Below are 21,341 nucleotides of genomic sequence, written 5' to 3'. Positions count from 1 at the left end.
TACAGACTCCACTGTGCTTCCAGAGGCAGGCCCTTTAGTCCAAATTGCATATTCTCTGTGTTGTAGGGAGGAAATAGCATCCTCTTTCCTTACAAAGAGGGGAAAAATCAGAAGAAAATTACTCTTAAATATCACCAAGGAAAAATGTTCTGACCAGATCAAGGACTGCAGTGCAGCACATGGATGTCTGCCAGCTGGCATGGGTCACAGAGCCAGGCCTACTGCAGGGCAGCATGCTCACCTCACATGGAGGGGATGCCCTGCAAGAAGGTTTTGGCTGAATTAGAGTGCCTCAGAAGTGAAAGTACAAATTCATGCTGTTATCAGGTCACATGCAATGCAAAGCTGCCTAGCAGTCACCCCCAGGAACAGAGAAGGATCTCCTTCTCTGCCATCTGTCCCAAGGGCAGGCAGCTGTTCTTCAGCTTGGCTTCCCTCATGTGAATGGTTGTCAGTGTACAAAACTGAAACAAGCAAGCAGCTGAATAATTCACTGATGCAAAACCCTTCGTCACACATGTGAGTGCTCCTTCTGGATTAAGAGAAACAAACCACACGCAACAGATATTGGTGGCATCATCCAGAGTGGGGTATGAAGACACTCCAACATGAGAAAGTTAAACTTTTACATTCAAGACAAGTTAAGCTGTCCTCAGCAAACAATTTTCAAGAGGTTGCACCTGTGTAATAAAAAATAAAAAATCCCACACATTTTTCAGGGTTATCCTTTTTGGGAAATGCTAATGCTCAGTTTGTGGTATTTGCAGCAGCACTGTAATATCAGAAAAGACTGAAAATGCACAGTTCATACCCCAGTGCAAGCCTGGCACCACTGGAGCCTGGATCCCATTGCGAAGAGTGGAAATTCTGGTTAGGGTTAGAAACCCTCTACAGGCAATTTGTTAGACCGCCTGGTGTTTAACTTACCTTAAATTTTATGCTAAATGGGGAAGTGCCTCACTGCTGGAAAGCAGAGTTTTTATTCTCCTGTCTTCTTCCTCTCTAGAAGCAGCCAACCTAGCCAAACATATTCTACCAGCTACGTTATTGAGATGCAGGTATATTTCACTGCAATACACCGAGGTTTCCTTGCATTGTTTCTTGTTACTGATCAGCTCTGAGCAGTGCCCATAGGAATTTGGGCGAGTCACGTGTTTTGGCTTTCCTCAGACATTGATCTTACAGCTGGTTCAAATCCAGCAATGGAAATGGCAAGGATGCACAAGGGAGTACTAGTGGTTTCCGGAGGATACAGAAACGCGAGCCTCTTTGAAAATTTGGTTCAATGCCCTCTCTTCCCCCCCCCACCCCCCCTTAAAGATTATCATCTAATAAACATAGCCTACCAACAAGTCATTTGCAATTGTATTATAATGATTTCAACATGTGTTCATGAAGGTTATTCATTCCCACAGTGGGACAGGTTACAGTCAACTTTTTTCAGTTCAGAGTTGGGAATGCAGTAAGCACCATCCCACATAGCTGCTCCTTTGTTTCAAAATGTATCGTGTTGTAATTTACATTACTGCAACGTGTTCGTAAAACACACTAGTCCCATCTGGGAGATTTTCACTCGTACGATGTGCTCATGGAAATGACCTCATACAGCTGAGAGATGCAGCTCAGTTGCTTTTTGTGTGCTGCAGTCAGAAGGTTTCACAGCACAGAAAGCTGTACTCTAACCACTTAGGAGTTAATAGAAGCACCAGTTTTAGCACAAGGAACGTTGAATACGTGTGCACTTGCAGATGGAATCCATGTGGGCACAGCTACTGTTAGCTGAGAGCTGGGTCCTTTCCCACAGGAGATACCGATGAGTTTCTCCCTTCTTTCTTCACCAGTTCATGCTGTTGGATTACAGCCTCAGGAGATTTTCAGTTTATTTTCAGAATTTATTCTGCATGGTAGCAAGTCAGTTCTGAACAGAGAAGTCAAGTTTATTGCAGATCTGTGTCCCAGCTGGAATTTCTCCAAAGTTCAAAAGAGATTTGGAGAAAAGATTCAATGTACGTTCGTTTTGAGTTCAGTTCTAATTCTGACTAGGAACAGCTTTTGCTTCGTAACAGCAATCATTTGATTATTAGGGGCCTAAGTGTATTAGAAGTATCTCATGGGTGATAGAATCATAGACGCATAGAATATCCCGAGTTGGAAGGGACCCACAAGGATCACTGAGTCCAACTCCTGGCTCCACACAGGTCTACCCAAAAATTCAGACCATATGACTAAGAGCACAGTCCAAACACTTCTTAAACTCCAACAGGCTTGGTGCCATGACTAAGTACCTGGGGAGCCTGTTCCAGTGCGCAACAACCCTCTCGGAGAAGAACCTCTTCCTGATATCCAGCCTGAACCTCCCCTGTCGCAGCCTGACAACATTCCCTTAGGTCCTATCACTGGTGACTAAAGAGAATAGGTCGGCACCTGCACCTCCACTCCCCCTCGTGAGAAAGCTGTAGGCTGTGATGAGGTCTCCCCTCAGCCTCCTCTTTTCCAGGCTGAACAGGCCAAGTGACCTCAGCCGCTCCTCATACGTCTTCTGCTCTAGGCCCTTCACCATCTTAGTAGCCCTCCTCTGGACACTCTCCAATAGTTTCACATCCTTTTTGTACTGTGCTGCCCAGAACTGCACACAGCACTTGAGGTGAGGCCGCACCAACGCAGAGTAGAGCGGGACAATCACTTCCCTCGACCAACTAGTGATGCCGTGCTTGATGCACCCCAGGATACAGTTGGCCCTCCTGGCTGCCAGGGCACACTGCTGGCTTGTGATGTATGTTCTTAGTTCCTTTAGAGAAATCTCTCCTTTACACCATTCAAACTGTATAGTATAAGGACAGGTCCTATCCAAGACCCCATATCCAAATACTCCCTAACTTTGGCATGTTCCACATCTGGATAGTGTTCAGCAGCCTGAATCTGTCTGTGGATGAGGTTTTACCTAATTATTAATTGCTACCACACCCTTATTGAACTGCACCCAAACAGGCTGTGTATGCATGCCGGATAACTATATACAATGCTTTCCCCACGTACAACTGTGAGCACTCAACAAAAACAGAGGGGATCATTTCTCTGAAGCAGAGATCCTGCAATTGCTCTCCCTGTGCAGTAAGGAACTTGCAAAATTGGCATAAACTCATCAGTACTCTTGGCAGAAGCTTCTGTCTAGAAGATGTGAGCATATGAAGATGAATTTGCATTGTCTTATGCAGGGAAGCTATCGCGGAGCTGTAAGAAGCAGGGGGAGGTGAGGAGGAACAGCCTATTAGGTCATTGGGTCTGCACTCTCAGCCAAAGCAGCACTGCTAGCTTGGGTCTGTCCTTCACTGCTTTTTCCAGTCTGGTTTTTAAAATAACAGAGGCTTCCACTGCTGCTCAGGGGGAAATGTTTCCCAGACTACCAGACCTCACCCATAGGAAATGTCTCCTGATACTCAGCTTAAATTTTCCCTCATCCCCATGCTCCACGTGCTCTCAGCTTCTTTGGTTAGAACAGACATTAAATTTCCACCGATTCCACTGAACTGTTTGAAACATCTCTTTTGAAGGTAGATAAATATGCATGTAACAACCTATTGAAAAGAAAAGAAAAGAAAAGAAAAGAGAAGAGAAGAGAAGAGAAGAGAAGAGAAGAGAAGAGAAGAGAAGAGAAGAGAAGAGAAGAGAAGAGAAGAGAAGAGAAGAGAAGAGAAAGAAGAGAAGAGAAAAGAGAAAAGAGAAGAAAAGAAAAGAGAAGAAAAGAAAAGAGAAGAGAAGAGAAGAGAAGAGAAGAGAAGAGAAGAGAAGAGAAGAGAAGAGAAGAGAAGAGAAGAGAAGAAAAGAGAAGAAAAGAAAAGAAAAGAAAAGAAAAGAAAAGAAAAGAAAAGAAAAGAAAAGAAAAGAAAAGAAAAGAAAAGAAAAGAAAAGAAAAGAAAAGAAAAGAAAAGAAAAGAAAAGAAAAGAAAAGAAAAGAAAAGAAAAGAAAAGAAAAAAGAAAGAAAAAAAATCCTTGGTAAAAGAGGAGTGCAAGGAATTAAATCTGAGGAGCAGTGAAACAAGGTAGCTTGATTCTGACAAAGAGCCAGGAAATTCACATTTTAGGGCCAGTCATCTTGCTGGCCCACGGGCCTCCTTTTCTCCACACAGCACAAGTGCCAGCCTTACTTGGAGTGTTCAGCCTTTTGCCCGTTTGTCTGATGGAGTTTTTCTTCCCTTTACATCCAATCTCCAGGGTAGCATCCATATGGTACGTAGACAGCTGTTAACAGAGTGGATAGATTGCCGCTTGAAATGCTCTAGGGCTTTGTTTACTGCCAAATACAGTTGCTGACACTTAACAGATTGTTATTATTATTGTTACTGTTAATGTTATTCTTATTTGCTGAAGTTACTTCTTATCACGATGCCAACTGCATTTATTTTTTTTAAATATCATTTCACCAGTTTGAAAGGTCAGTGCAAATAAACCAAGGAGCAAGACAAGTCTAAAAATTTCTCATGAACCTTGCCAAATCCTCAGTTCATCTGACAGAGGGAGGGACAGCACAAAACATAGATGCAAGTGAAGGATCATAAAGTTCTGTGCCATTTGTCTTAATTTGGTTCAGGATGTGCTCCCTGCTACAGCCAGCCACACAGCTGTCTATGCTTTGGTTTGGTTACTAGCTTTCATTCAACCCCTATTTCTACCTCAGGTTCTGTCTATGTCTACCTGTTCTCTCCTCCTCAGAACATTTATAGTACTCAGATGACTTCAAAAAGACCACTAGCACTCTCTACACAACTATACATAAAGGACCATGAGACAAGGCTCAATTCACTGCTCATCCATGAAAACTCACCTGCAGGACATACCTCAAGTCTGGGGTTGAAGCAACAACTGGTCCTGCCAAAAAGAAACCACAGGTGCCTCCTAAATTGAGGCAACTTAATATTGTCTCCCCAGCACATTTTTCTAGACTTTGTCTTGAGGCCTGAGGGCAGCTTGCATTTATGGGCAGCTTACAAAACTGCCTCTGACTGACAATGTACCAGGTCTCAAGAGCAATCTAGGTATCAGGTCATTCCCTAGACTGGGGCCAATACAGCGCTGACCTAACCATTAATTCAGGAAGAGAATGCATTTTTTTTCAGGCAGTGGCTGGAACTATGCCGTCTTTCATTTCTCATCTACATCTGTCATTGTTTCTACTTTCTGGACTTCATATCTAGTAGGACCCAAGGCTTTATTTGCCTCCAGAACTTTTTTTTTGTCTCCAAGATACTTTGTGCTTCAGTTGCAAAGCAGTTCCCAAACAGAAAGTGACCCGAGATGAAGCTCTTGTCTTTTCCCAAGAAAGCTCAGTAGACTGATGGAAATTAGGACTGTGGGGTAAGAAGGACTTTTTTATTCCATGGAAAGTTGCAATTTTCCCTCTAGTTTCTTAAAGGAAAAATGACCAAAAAAGGTATTTGTTTCTTCAGTTGTCAGAGGGGGCAGGAGACCAAAAGCTTCAATGAGCTCTGATGTAGGAGGAAAGATGCATTCAGAGGGATTGTTTTCAGTTGGAGGGATGGATTCAGATGGATTCAGAGACAAGGATGGCTTCCTTCAGGTCGAAGAGGCTGTGCTGTCCAAATGCAGGAGTCGGACAGAGGACTTTCTTGGTTCTTCCTCTGAGAATTAGACTTTCCTGGCTCTCACCTTAGGAAGTCTTTTTCCCAGTGTCCTATGGAAACAAGATCTATGCAGTCATTCTGTCTGTCTGTCTGTCTCCACCCCTGAATCCCTCCAATTCCCAAGTAAAGCTTTGAACCATTGGCTCAACACGGTGGTTGAGGAATATAGGTCTCAGAGAGGATTACAGCCCTAGCATTTTCTTGAACAGAGAAGAGAAAGTTGCCATATATACCCCTGTGAAAGGAAGAGTGTGCATTGAGTGTATAGATTCTTTAATTAGATACTGGAGAACCACTGCCACAGAGAGACCTTATAAATACCCTGACTGTCAGGGGGTCTTACCTTCACAGACACTGAAGTTCAATATCAGCCAAAAAACCCAAGCTCTCAGGGAAGTGAGCTTCTGTGTTTTGATACATAAAATTATTTGTAATATGTCACAGGGGCCACTTAGGACTGGAGGTCAGCCTCTCAGCCAGAGGAGATACCTAGTACAGGCACAGCAAATGGTTAAGGAAAAAATGTGCATGTTTAAGCTGCAGTTTGCACAGCTCACTTGTTCTTACATTTAAGATAACACACTGCATGTCGTTTGATTGCAGGGAAAATTGGATGCTCTCTGGGTCTTGCTGCGGAAAGGTTACGACCGTGTATCTGTGATGCGCCCACAGCCAGGAGACAAGGTACCGTGCCTCAAGACATTTCTTGGGAAAAATAAAATCCATCTAAAACTTCTGTCTGCCTTTACAAGTGTTACCTAAGTGTTGTGATTAGTTTTCCATGATGAGGCAGACATGCTCATGACAGCTCAGAAACAAACATTCAGTCACATTTTATCAGCTTTGTTTGTAACTTGCAGTTCATGCAGTTTCAGACCGATATATTTTCAAGCGTAAAAACTGTCTTTGTGCAATGACAGAAATACCCATCTAGGGGCCCAGTACAGACTTACTTTTAGACGTGTAATAAATTCTAATAAATAGTAAGAGATATTTCTACATACTTTCATTCATTAAAATGTTAAATTCTGGAGTAAAACTCTGAAAAGACATAAATCTATATATATTTCTACATAAATTTAAACTTCATGGGCACTTTTATAGAGCAAGGTCTCCAGAAGGAGAATTGGACTGTTGCATGAGAAGAATGAAATGTTCTCATATATTTCCAGTAAAAAACGGGCTCATGCAAATTTCTATACATTAATACATGCTTTTGGGTGGAAACAGAAGCCATTGAATAGAATGGACTAATGTCACTTTATGGGGATGATACTCTTTACAACAGCAAGGTACTACAGAGCTACCTCTCATCTCCACAGTATTAATCTCCTCCTTTACAGTGGAATTAAATGCCTGTGTGCTTCCAAAATCATTCCAGTCTGAAGATATCCCCAGCTATCTCTAGAGGTACCTGGCTGGGCAGTAACGTAGGCAGCACATACTCAGTGCTGTGGTCAGCTCCAAACACTCTGCAGACTTGCAGGGATGTTTGGCTGGGAAGGGAGAGCCTGAGCATCACAAACTCTACATGTGCTCAGGGTGCGCAGCAGGTCTGGAAAGCCCTGTGGTAACCATAAGACATCCCCCAACTCCTCACAGTTTTGATTGTCACTTGCCCAGGGCTGTGCCCAATGCAATTTTTACTGTTTCCAAGGTTCGAGATTCAGTATCTCCCTGAGCCCAAAATTTGATCACCCTCATGGTGAAATATGCCTACTACATGAATGTCACACCTGGTCATTTTACATACCTCTGACATAAATGGACAAAGGAGGTTGGAGTTGCTTCAGGAATATAGTTGGACCAAAGCATGAGTAACTGGGTAGCATTGTGAAGGTTTCAGGAAATCCAACTGGACATGAAACGAAAAGATAATTTTTTGGTGGAGAATCATAGTCCTGTAACATTTGGCTCCCTGCAAGGTTTTCCATTGAATGCAAGATCCGTAAGCCTTTGTGAATAAAAAAATGTAACCACAGAAATCACACAGAAATCACAGAATGGCTGAGGTTGGAAGGGACCTCTGACGATCATCTAGTCCGACTCCCCTGCCTGCAGGATCACCTAGAGCACATTGCGCAGGATGGCATCCAGGCAGGTTTTGAATGTCTCCAGAGAAGGGGACTCCACAACCTCTCTGGGCAGCCTGTCCGAGAGCTCTGTCACCCTCCCAGTAAAGAAGCGCCCCCTCATACTCAGCCTGAACCTCCTGTGCTTCAGTTTGTGCCCGTTGCCTCTTGTCCTGTCGCTGGGCACAGCTGAAAAGAGACCAGCTCCATCCTCTTGACACCCTCCCCTCAGATATTTTTATACATTAAAGAGGTCTTCCCTCAGCCTTCTCTTTTCCAGGCTGAACAGGCCGAGTTCTCTCAGCCTGTCCTCGTATGACAGGTGCTCCAGTCCTCTCATCATCTTCATAGCTCTCCTCTGGACTCACTCCAGCAGCTCCATGTCCCTCTTGTACTGGGGAGCCCAGAACTGGACACAATACTCCAGGTGTGGAGTAGATATACTGCAGTGCTGAGTAGAGGGGAAGGATCACCTCCCTTGACCTGCTGGTAGCTCTCTTCCGAATGCACCCCAGGATCCCATTGGCCTTCTTGGCCACAAGGGCACATTGCTGCCTCCCTCCTGGTCAGCCTGCTGTCCACCAGGACTGCCAGGTCCCTCTCTGCAGAGCTGCTCTCCAGCAAGACAGCCCCCAGCCTGTGCTGGTGCTTGGGGTTATTCCTCCCCAGGTGCAGGACCCTGCATTTGCCCTTGTCGAATTTCACGGGGATCCTGTCGGCCCAACCCTCCAGCCTGTCGAGGTCCCTCTGAATGGCAGCACAACCCCCTGGGGTACCAGCCACTCCTCCCAGCTTTGTGTCGTCAGCAAACTTGCTGAGGGTGCACTCCGTTCCATCGTCCAGGTCGCTGAAGTAATATTTTCTTCCTTCAAGGGGAAAACTTGCTAAAGTATCTTCACTTAGTGTGAAACTGATTTCTGAGAGAAAAGTTCATAATATATACTTTGCTAATGCCTGGCAACTTTTGTGCAATTTTCCCACAGAAATCAGGGTTTGAAGAATGCCACTTCTATGAATATTTTTTCTTTTACTTGAAGAGTTAAAATTATCTTATGTGAAAGATGCCACTCCCATTTATACTAGGGAAAATCCAGAGCAGTTTAACTGAAGCTGATAATGTTAGCAGCAATATATGACAGCAGGCACCCTTTCTTTTGGTGATGTCGCTCTTAGACATGCAGATCTGTGTTCTGTCAGCATAAGTAACAGCAGAATTAGCTCGTATATGTGTTACATGATCCAGACTCAAAGCAAATTAAGCTCTTTACGATTCTGCTATGCTGTAAAGGGTCTCTGATTTGGGTGCAAATGTAATTTAGTGTGAAGAAGAAACTGGCTGAAAATGCACCCAGGCCTCTAGCTGCAAAAATATCTGTTTCTCTCAAATGACTCCTGGAAGACTTGGAAATGTTTGGGCACTTCCATGTGTAGGTATAAGGAGCTTCTCTGGCTTTCTGTGAGGTTAGACAGCCCTTTTCTCTCATGTAAACAAAACTATGCGCCTGAGTGTTGGTCTTCTCTGAATAAACATACATGATCATCTTGATGGTTTTAATCAGTTTCAGACTTCAGTGAGCAGTTAGTGTTTATTCCCTTGTAGTAGTGACGTAACAGCCAGGTGATGTCACCATCAGTGGAAGAGGCAAAAGCAATCTGAGAACCCATTAGAAAACAGTAAAATGGCAAAATGGCAGTGGCATTCAGTAGTTTACACAGCTGAAATGACAGAATTAGGTAGCATCAGCAATTATGTGGGCTTTTTTTTCTTTTATTTTTTTAATTATTATTTTTATTTGTTTGTTTGTTTGTTTCCTTACTTTGGATATAAAGCAGGGAGAAGAATCTAGCTTTCAAGCACTGGGTTTGGCTTTGAGATCTCTGAGTCATCTCTCATCTTGCCGTAGATATTCTCTGTGATTTGGGTGCTGGTTTTGGCTCTCATACCTAACTTTTTGCTTTGTAGACATAGAAGGTCATTTTAGCTTTACGATACCTAGAGGCTTCTGTGCAAGAGACTGGGAAGTGATTTCTTTCAACTGAACAACCTCAAACTATGACTGTGCTTTGGAAGAAAAATTAGTCAAAAAGAAAAACAAAAGGTTGCAAAAATAGCAAAAGGTTGCAAAAATAGGTGTTAAATTTGCACCACACAAAATGAGGAGAGTCTAACACTTATTTAATCCTAACCAATCTCACTCTATTCTTCTCAGGACCACTGTTTTTCTAAGATAAATTTAAGTCCATGTCCAAGCCCAATGATACAAAGGCTGCATGATTCCGGCTACCTTATGGCTAGTGGCTACTGCCTGGCCAGCAAACATCAAATATTATCTCATAAAACATATTACTGTTTTGGTGTGGTTGGAAATGCAGTGGGAAGGTCAGTACTGAACTGATGGAGACAGCAGCATGGAATCATCTGCCAGTGTCAACTACAGCTGTCAGTGCCTTGAATGAAGATAGCTTGGAGTTGTGTGAATGGTTTGCTTTCCTTGAAAAAAATAAAAATAAAAATGCAAGGAAAAGGAGCAATCCCACAGAAAATCTTTTTACAAACCAGTGTCTATCAGACAATCAGAAAAGGAAAGGAACTGTTGCATTTCTTTGTAAGGATGGGAAATTCCTACCCATGCAAGTACTAAGAGTGCCTCTGTATCACTTACAAACATAGCCCCTTCTCTGAAGTGGATGTTTAATAATTCCTTTGTCATTTTCTTCATCGAGCCCGTGACATGGTTCTTGGCATCTGTTTGCCTCCTAGCAACAACTGCAGCAACAGCGTTTCAGTCGTTCACTGTATAAAGACAGGACCACTCCTGCATTTTATGATGGGTGCAACTTCTGTTTACTGGGTCACTTAGCAGGCACGTTTATACACCTGGTCCCATGCTAGGTATACAGCTAAGCATAGGGTATGTCTGGCAGCTGACAGCCAGTGTGATGAAGATGCTTGTTGACACAGTGATCTGAGATATGGCACCTCCTTGACTCAACATGCAGACCGAGTCCAAGTGGCTGTATCCAACAGGTTTGGATGCTCTTCATGCCAGAGATGCTGTAGGATGTTCACACACAGGCAGCCCTGCACATTCACACGCAGACACCTAGAGGCTACCTCAGCCATGTGTTTCCAGTGTAGAGTTTGCCAACACTGAATATCCAGCAGGGTAGAGCTGTTAGAGTGGTTTTGGCAATGGTGAGGTCAGCTGTAAATTCCTGTGGCCTCTCCAAGGGATTCCAGATAGCTGCCTTGGACCAGGCAGTGTGGACTGGTGGCACAGCAAGGACAGACTTGGTCCTCAGCAGATTGTGAAATCTTCAGCATGGGCAAATAGCTACGAGTCTGCAGGTTTTCATAGCTATCCACTGGCAAATTTGGGTTTGAGACTGTTTTACTGGGAAGTATAGGTAAAAGAGTGCTCTATCCAGCTTGTCAGTAAAGAGGGCCGAATCACAGATGGTACTGGCAACTATAAGCTGGTTTTGTTTTTTTAAAGTGGAGGCACAGCTGGTTTGAAACTTCAGCCCTGATAGACTGGAGCCATGTGCAAGCCCAGCCTTGACAGCTGCAGAAGACAGAAAGCTTCAGGCAGCTATATGCAGGGCTTTGAGTTATTGAAACACGAGGCAAGGCAGCTGCAGCTTTCCAGCTTTTTCCTGACTCTGCCCAACTTCATTGCTATGCCATCCTTTTACAGAGTGTTGTCTCTGCAAACAAAAACTGGATTCTGAGTATTGCAAAAGCACTGAAAAGGGCGGAAAAGCTCTAATCTCCTGGCGTCACAGGGGCTTTCAACCCCAAGCTGCCTATGAAAAGCAGGAGTTTTGTGCCTTGAAGGGATGACTCCAAAGCAAGGATGAAGAGGGTATCTTGGGGTTCCCAAATGCAGTTCTGCCCTTCATCACACTGCCAGCTGAAGCAAGCATCCACCCTCAGCACAAAGCTGGATGTATGCAGACTGAATCCATTTCCTTTGCTACCTCAGTATAATTTCCTTCTGCAAGGACAGCTGTAGTAGCTCACAGAGCATGATGTGAGCAATCTGCCATTCTGCGGAAGACCAGGCCACCCATCACTCCATCCCAGGTTTTCTGCAGGGATGCTAGGCAAGGGAGTCTGGGCTGGGTGCTCTGTTTTGTCTGCCTGGCAATCACCCAAGGCAGTGTCAGACTAACTAGCTCAGTTTTGGCCATACTGTGCAGCCACACAGCATAGACTTCAGGACACGTGCTAAATAAAACCTCCAGAGTGCTTAGCAGCAGACTAGCATGCCCATGCTGCCAGCTAGATGTGAACTACCAGCCACAGCAGTCTTTGCAACATGGACATACCCTAGGAATGAGAGAACCAGTGATTAGCAAAACAGCCTAGAGAAACCAGCAGCCTCAAAAGGAGCCACCAGATTAAAGCCCCACCACATAGTGCATTCTCAAGTTAGATAAATATTCTAACCTTTGCAGGGAAAACTAATGGCTAGTAAAAAGTTGCCTGAAATTTGCAGACAGGAGCCTTTGATCATATGATATTCCTAAGAGCTATGAGAAGGAGATGTTTCGAAAGCAATTTGCACTTCCTTCCTTCTCTTACCTGCAGAAAAGAAGGAACCAGATTTCAGACCCTTGGTGTTGTCATATGGGCACCTTAACTCACCCAATGGTCAACTTAAAAAAGTAAAGCTAAAAGATGAAAAGTTGTAACTGAAATGAATCTCTGTTTGCTTTGGAGCCTGAAAAGGAATTGGACTCAATCCCAGGGTTACATCACTTTCATATATAAGCAATCCCTTGCTATAATCAGTTACTTTATCCACTGCCAGCACATTAGCTGAGCTGTTCAAAAAGATCACTTGCGTAGAATGGAACATGGCTCCAGCTTCAAACACTGTGTTGACTAATTGTTACTGTTTATCTGCTGTAGCCCACACAACTTCCTAGGTACCACAGAGAATCACGAAGAAAGATGTCCCCTGCCCCAAAGTTCACATTAGTGTGTAACAACACATTGGTTCAAGGGTAGTGACTAATAAATTTGCAATGTATATACATTGCAGTGGATAACGTGGGGATGAAAGCTTAGATTCCAGTCCTCCTCCTCCTCTGTGTGACCTCATACAATCCCTTCTCACCGCCTTTTGTCTGTTCATGCCCTGAACCCTTTAATCAACGTTGGGATGCCTTATATTAGGACTGTTTCTTCACTGCAAAAGGTACAGTCATCAAAATAACTAGGTGCTGTACACAGTAAGAAAGCTGGGTTTGCCTAAAAATGGAGCTTAGGGGATTTTTACCAATCGTACCAGTTGCCAGAGTAAAAGATGAACTCTGGCAAAACTGTGCCTTGATCAAGGGATCCTTCTAATTTGGAAGACTTTAGGTTCAGTCCTTAACCTTGCAGAACCTGCATACAAGCTTAAGAAAACACACGTGATGCCTGGGGTGCACAGCGTTCAGTGTGTAGCTTTGTGTTAGATGTGCCAAGCTGGTGCAGGAAATGCCAACCCTAGGAGAGATGGACATGCTGGATCTGAAGGCAGGACAGCTGAAGTACTGTGCTGCTCCTGAGCTCCTGTCTCCCATTGAGGTTGCTTTGCCTGGGCAATGCACCTTGCTTTTGGGGCTGCCCAGCTTCTCCTGCCACACCTTCCTGCCTGCAGGATCACCATCTCTGGCATGGAGTTAGGGTTAGGTGTTCCTGGACAATGCTGAGCTGAGACTTCTTCAAGCTGAACTGCCAGAAAGATGCTTGCCCATAGCGTGTCTTACCTGGCTTTGACCACTATAGCTCTATGAAATCTACAGCAATTATTATCAGTGTCTGGTCCTGATCAACATGTTGTTATGTCTGGAACAATTGGCCACGTGCCTATCTGCATTCGCAAGAACAAACCATGAAGCAAACTCTGGTCTGGTTTGCAGAAGGCTTATTACACTGAATCTTTTCTTCCAAAGCAAAAGGAAGAGAAAGGCATGTTCAGGACCTGACTGAAGTGCTCCCAGAGAGCCTGAGATGCACAAAAAGGTTGTGAAATTCTTTTCTTGGAGTCAAACCTGGAAATGGTCGAGGTTACCAATAGACACAGATGTTTCCAATAAGGCAAGGAAGTCAGAGTCACATGGGATTCCTGTGGTCTTCTCACATTTTCGAGAGACTAGGTTTGCATTCTTGTCAGCATTAATGAAGTTATTTTTACATTCTAAACATCAACAGATAAGGGTGATTTAAAAATACATAATTTTAAAGAAAACTTTATCACTGTTATAGTAAAGTAAAGGAGCACTTATCTATGCAAAGTGCTCACTAATTGTGGGATCTAAATAATGATTGTGCCTTAAGTGTGTCGGTTGCATTTCCATGATAAACAACATTCTGTCAGGAGTTTATGAGGAGATTATTAAAATGCATGTCAAGCTCAGATTTGGCCAGGAACATCTCAATTTGAGAGCAAATCATTTTTTAATTTTGTATTGCATAGTATTAATCACAATTTCATTTTGTGTGTTATTTGTAAACATAGATATAGATAGGTAAAATATGGAAAAAAGTACAATGAAATCATGTGTAATTATGTGTAAAGATATATTCTGCCAAAATTAACACAGATGTAGAGAGGAGCTTTTTCCAGAATTAGTATAGATTTGCATGTTTGCCAGTCAAATCACATCTCTTGTTAGATCTCAGTGATATGGTTCTGGTATAAATTGTGGTTAGTTAAGACGAGAGGATGAGGCTACAAAATCCTTGAAAATGTCCCCATTAAAGTAATCATAAGTGGTCTTTTTACAATGAAAGGAAGGATGTTTGTGTGTGTGTGTTGTGTGCATGTGCTGACCAAAAAAAAAAAATCTTAATATAAGCAGAACAGGCAGTGTATGAAATACGACCAGTTTACAGCCAAATTGCATGAATCTTCCCTACAGAAAAGCACTGTTTTTCAACAAAAGCTTACAAAACTCTCTCTGCCCTGTGATCACCCTAATGTTTTTATATTACAGTGAAATGCCAAAACCTCAGATTAACTTGATTTCAGGCTTCACTGTGAATGTTTTGTGCAGCCTAAGGAATTCAGATGACCGCTCTGGATTATATCAGTCATTCATCCCAAATGACTGTTCCTTGTGAAGGACCCAAATCTGCCAAGAAAGGACTTTGTGCTGCTTGTTAAGTCCCACTGTGTTTTGTGAGAGTCACTTGAGCATGTGTCTGCTGCTGCTTGCCTGGAGCATACCTCTACACAGCTGTGCCACAGGGGACAGCAGAGGGCTGCCAACCCTTTTCACTATCGCTCCAAGAGTCTTAAGCCATCTTAAGATGGATAGCCCCTTTGATTTGTACCCTGCTATTATAATTATAGCTCTAAGATGTGCAGTTGAGCTGGAGGTCTGTGGGCAGTTCTCATACAGCATCTAGAAGCTCTGAGGTTGGGGCACTGCTGGGAGCCTGGAGCTGCTCTGGTCTCTGCACCAACACACACACTGATCTCGGCCAAGCTGCTTAATCACCTTCATAGAATCACAGAATCATTTAGGTTGGAAAAGGCCCTTAAGATCATCAAGACCAACTTCTGATGCATAATGCCACAAGACCACCACTAAACCATGTCCGTAAGTGCCACATCTACACGTCTCTGAAATACCTCCAGGGATGGCAATTCCACCACTTCCCTGGGCAGCATATTCCAGTATTTGTCCACCCTCTCTGTGAAGAAATTCTTCTTGATATACAATCTAAACCTCCCCTGGTGTTACTTTAGGGCATTTCCTCGTTTCACCTGAGAAAAGAGACCAACATACCTCGCTGAAATCTCCTTATAGGTAGTTGAGGGCACTGAGGTCTCCCCTCAGCTTCCTCTTCTCCCAACGAAACAGCCCCCATTCCCTCAGCTGCTCCTCATACCTCATGTTTTCCAGTCCCTTCACCATTTTTGTTGCTCTGCTCCGCACACGCTCAAGCAACTCAACATCCTTCTTGTAGTGAGGTGCCCAAAACTGAACACAGTACACATCTCAGAGGCTTCTCCTGTCTTCTAGATGAGGTTAATCCAATGCATTTTCCTTCCCAAAACACCTGTGAAAACAAAAGATGGAAATCAGTAATGAATTTAAAGTATTAGCAAGTGTCGTGGCTGTGGGAAGGGATAGCTCTATTTGCAGATATGCGTCTGGGATTGCACAGTCACCTGTGGATAGTTACAATGTGGTGCTATAGTAGAGATTCTGGATTTCATAGAAGCATAGAACCATTAAGGTTGGAAAAGACCTCCAAGATCATCTGATCTAACCATCACCCTACCACCACTGTCACCCACTAAACCATGTCCCTGAGCACCAGGTCCAACCTTTCCTTGAACACCCCCAGGGACGGTGACTCCCCCACCTCCCTGGGCAACCCGTTCCAATGCCTGACTGCTCTTTCTGAGAAGAAATGTCTCCTTGTTTCCAACCTAAACCTCTCCTGGTGCAACTTGAGGCCATTCCCTCTACTCCTATCACTAGTTATCTGCGAGAAGAGGCCGATCCTCAGCTCCCCACACCTTCCTTTCAGGTACCTGGAGAGAGCAGTAAGGTCTCCCCTGAGCCTCCTCTTCTCCAGACAAAACAACCCCAGTGCCCTCAGCCGCTCCTCACAGGACTTATGTTCCAGGCCCTTCCCCAGCTTCGTAGCCCTTCTCTGGACATGCTCCAGGGCCTCGATGTCCTTCTTGTAGTGAGGGGCCCAAAGCTGAACACAGTACTCGAGGTGCAGTCTCACCAGAGCAGAGTACAGGGGGATGATCACCTCCCTGGTCCTGCTGGCTGTACTATTCCTGATACAAGCCAGGATGCCGTTGGCCTTCTTGGCCACCTGGGCACACTGCCGGCTCATGTTCAGGTGAGCATCGACCAACATCCCCAGAGCCTTTTCCTCTGCACAGCTTTCCAGCCACTCTGCCCCAAGCCCGTAGCGCCGCTTGGGGTTGTTGTGGCCAAAGTGCAGGACCCGGCACTTAGCCATGTTGAACCTCATCCCATTGGCCTCAGCCCATCGGCCCATCCTGTCCAGGTCCCTCTGCAGGGCCTTCCTGCCCTCTGGCAGATCGAAACTTCCCCCCAGTTTGGAGGGTCAAGTTTACACATTTTAGATCTGTATGGTGCTCAGATAGTATGACAGTCTGTTTTGCATAGTGTGCCAGGACCCATTTTTCTTTTGCATACTCAGGTGTCACAAGAAACTAGTGGGAATCAGGAGCTAGCTTTGCCAAGTCTATCCACACATTCTCTTTGGTACCCATGCCATAGTTTATCTGTTTCAGCAAACCATGATTCTCAGTTCATGGGCGAGCGCACCTGGGCACTCCTTGCTGACTGGGCACACATTGTAATGTCTAAAAAATGCAGTGGAAGAAAAAAAGCAACCTGAATAATTACCTCCTTACAGTAAAATTTCCTTCTTTTCACCATTTGTAAGCTTTAAAAAAAATTGAAAATATTTTAATCTGCTTCACATAATTGGGTGTTCCACAGAGGAGATTAGCACTGGCTGCTCTGCTACTTGAGGAATTTAAATCTCTTCTTATCTCTGGCAAATTCAGACTCTCAGAAAATGAAGCCTCCTTTCCATGACTTTCCCTGGCTTCTGGAGAAAGCTGTGCACTTTTAAAGACCTCTCTCGGAAATAACTAATCATCTTTCGCCCCACAAAGTGCTGAAATGGAAGGAAATGAAATCTAAACTACAAAGAGAAGGACAATGCTGCCACATAACCTGGGAGCTTGTTCCTTGACATTATAGAGGTGTGTGAATATATTTGTTTGCCAGAGGACAGCTGTCTGGGTGCAGGCATACAGGTGGTGGTGTGGGTTTCTCCCTCTAGCTCGGGACCACTTCTTCTCAATATGAAGGTCAGTGCCTGAGTTTCTGCTCCGGGTTCTCATCCACTCCCACTCTCCCTACCCCCAAACTCACAACTACTTTTTGTTTCTCTGAGAAACTGTGTGTGAAATAGGGTTGGTCAGGCTTTTAGTGCAGCGCTGAAACTGTCACACTTACTGAGCTTTGTTTTAAAGTGTGATTTGAATTGAGGCAAGGAATTACCCCACTTCAATGCTGACTTGAGCTTTCTAGAGCAGTGAGGGACTGGGCAGGCTCTCTATGTGGAGAATATTCCTCCGCAGGGCTCATAGAAAGGGCAGCCTTCCCATTTAATGAGATGAGAAACAAAAGGGGTTCCTAGTTTGTTTTAAAAGCAGAAGGCAAAACAAGCCAATGGAACAGCATAGTTCAAACTTTCCTCTGCATGGAATGAGTAGTTCTGCAGCTGTGGGGTGAATAAATTAACTGTTGGAATAAAACCCTTACTGGAGCAGCAAAATTATGACAATGCTGTGCTGTGGGGGAATTGAGGGACCAGGATGCCAGATGTAGAAAAGTGTCTAGGCTTGTATTTTCTCAGAGAAAACATTGCACGTATGTTCAGTAGGTGTTTATGCTCTGAGAATATGAATAAAAACATAGAAAGTGAAATTCCTATAAGAGGAAGGGGAGTATTCTGATACAGAGAGAATCACCTTGTGACAGATGTCCAGAAGCCCCTCTCTGCCATGTGTGTTTCTTCACTGACTAAATGTCATGTTTCCCCCATGCAGCTGCCAACAGAGTGCTGGACTTATCCTCCTTATCCTTAAGGGAAAGCGAGGTCATTGGTACCTGTGGGATTGCAATAAATTCCTAAAAATGAGCAGCTGAAAAATTTGGACTGTGTCTGGGCTCATCTTTATTGAGAACTTGTGAGGGAAACCCTAGGTCTTACATCAGCCATCCAAGGACCCTCAGGGATTTGCTTGGCATGCAAAGCTACCCAGAAACAAAAGCACCAACAGCAGATGCTTTACCTGTAGTCCAAGGCACAGAAAGAGAAGACTTAAACTGCAGCTTAATTCAATCCTTGTTTTTGCCTGGTCAGGCCCTCATCTTGGATGTGAGAGCATGTGGTACTTGCAGGACCCTAGGCAAATGTGGCTGCACAAAGAACAAAAAGAGCATTCAGTGTCAGGTTGACAAGATGGGGTGGCCACTGAGAAGATGAAGGCACAATGGGTGTAGGCACCATCATGATGGCAGAGTGGCTCACTTCGTATCAGTGAGTCACACAACAGACAGGGTGAAGCACAGCACTGGCGGTCAGCCATTGCTGACACACACACACGTGCAACTTCTGATTGCTGCAGGCCCTGCTTCTTGGCCCATTTTTTAAATATAACTACAAATTCCAAACACATAAGTGGTATTTTGGAGGAGTCATAAAATGAGACCAGGTGGACCATGGGGAACACAAAGGCACTTTATTTGTGTTAGCACCAATGGCTGGTCATCAGCCATTATGCACTTGCAATAAACATGGCCGTTAGCAGGTTCATGAGGAACTGTAAAGCCTATTAAGTGTAGCTGGCACATAGGGATACTGTTTTTAACTTAAGTCTGCATTATTAGAGTGATGTCAAAAAACAGAGAAAGAATGTAGTGGTTAGCTGGGGACTTTGCTTGGAGTGCACAAATCCAATGAAAACACCCTAAAAGCTGTAATTATTTGTTCATAAGTGGATACTTACAAGCAAATTCTGCCACACAAACCTCCAGCAAGTCACACTGAAAGTCAAGAAGTCTGTTTCATTACAGAGTAGCCAAGACAATCAGTACTATGTATTATTAATCAGCTTTGGACATCACAAAGCGCAGGAGAAAGACTTACCATCCTAGGAAGTCCCCTGGATGCTCCCTTATTTTGAATTAGCAGTCTATTTTAGAGATGATAAGATTTAAGGTAGTTGTCTGATTTCATGCCATGCTGTTTCATGGTATCATGAGTAGAAAACCTCTGAAACAAAGAACAGAAAGCAGGAGATACAACTGCTTTCCCATGCTTTAAAAGCAAGACCTCCGCGTGACTTCACACACCTCTTGCTGTGTTGCCTCTTCTTGATGATTCTTTCTGCAGACTCAAAAATGTATGGGCGCAGATAAGGAACTGTTGTTTAACCCATCGTTAAATCTATGCTAACAGGTTTCTGTTGACAGGCTGCAGAGCTTGAGAACAAAATTGTAACCTTTCTGCACATATTATTGCAGTGTGGTTTTCCATTAATAGCCATGGAAAAGTTAACCTAAACATCAGCTCTTTTTCCTGGAACTAACAGCTCTGAAGCCAAAAGCCCAGTGATCTGATCATCAGCTTGCAGGATTACTGCAAAGCAGACTGCTCGTTACTGTAAAAACAAAGTCCAGAGCTGGCTCTCGAGCTGCTGGACCTCTGTTTATGAATTAGAGAGTAGCCAGCTCATAAAGGGGAGTGTCCCAGTCATGTCTCATTGCAGAATTACAAGTATATGCCTTTTACCTCGACAGGCACAGATTTGCCTAGGAAGCCCAGGAAAATCCAGCAAACAGGGATTGCAGAGATGGCAATTATTTCTCACTAAATACTGGTAGGACAGTATTCAACAGACAGTAGTTCCTGTTTTCTTGAGCCATTAGTTCTACCCTGCACAGGCAATTCCCGAGTCACACAGCATACAAAGCGCCACTGAGTTGTGCTCTTCTCCTGTGCACATAGTGGAAGATCCTGTCCTCAACCATGCCCTGTCTTCTCTGCTCAAAGACAAATTGCATTCAGACAGGTCTTTCCCAGATCACTGATTTATAGAAGAATAGATCCTACAGGCTCTTCTTTCCTCTCCAGAGGGATGTTTACCACTGCCCTTGATTAGTTGTTCCAGTTATCACTGCCAAAGTAATGTTTCATTTTTCATTTGATTTTTAATCCTTTCCTCATACCCAGTAGACTTTGTTATTCAACCTCCAGATGAAAAATTACAGTCCTGTGTGAGACAGAGTCTTTGATGTGTCACTCAGCATTTCTCCAAGACTAGCTACCTCTTTTCCAGAAAGACAATGGGAAGAATGACCAGATCTTCCTGGAAATGACACCCATCCCACAGTGTAAATAAGCCCAAACTAGCTCCTGCAAAAGTAATCAGGCCTGTTTGCTGACATACAAATGCCCACTCGTTGCTGAAAGAGCCATGCTCCCAAACTCTGGCAGAAGACAAAGAATGAGGTTATTACACTCATTCCCACGCTTGATTTTGGCAAAGTAGAAGCCTGTATCATCTTGTTTCACTTTTTGTAGGAGTTTGAATGTTTTCTTTTCAGTAGGTTCCCCAGCTCATTCAGTCCTGTGTGATGTAGTTGCAGATATCAAGTGACAGAAACTGTCAGAGCAATGGGTATTATCTGGGTTGTGGTAGGTCTGAAGAGCCAGTCACAGACCAGAAGATATGAGTAAGTTTCTGAGTAAGATTTCAACTGGAGGTTGAATTGGCAGAACCACTCTTTGCACTGTGAAGCCCTCAGATGCACAGCACTATGTGTAGGTATAGGTGAGTGTTAATCATAAGCCAACATGACTGAGCTTATACAGCTCTTACTTATTCCAAATTCTGTGAAAGATCTGCGAAAACTGCAATACTTCATGAAGTTTAAAGTATTTTCTTTTATTCTTCAATACATTTTGCTTTTGGAATGCTTGAACAGAACAGAATCATATAAGTACAAATACAGACCATTGCCTTAACATCTGAATAGAGCAACCATACC

General features: G+C 43.9%; 1 protein-coding gene across 1 annotated transcript in view; it reads left to right on the top strand.

Annotated features, from left to right (window-relative positions):
* The window catches only part of ANTXR1 (ANTXR cell adhesion molecule 1), a 117,527-nt gene that overhangs the window by 84,928 nt on the left and 11,258 nt on the right, over positions 1–21,341 (top strand). The window contains exon 17 of the mRNA XM_083812094.1: positions 6,244–6,324. Within this exon, the coding sequence (XP_083668220.1) occupies positions 6,244–6,324 (81 nt within the window). The remainder of the gene's footprint in view (positions 1–6,243; positions 6,325–21,341) is intronic.

This window comes from Anser anser (genome assembly GCF_964211835.1).
Source record: "Anser anser genome assembly, chromosome: 26".
NCBI lineage: Eukaryota > Metazoa > Chordata > Aves > Anseriformes > Anatidae > Anser > Anser anser.
Note: the sequence above shows the minus strand (reverse complement) of the source record. Positions and strands in the feature narration are given on the sequence as shown.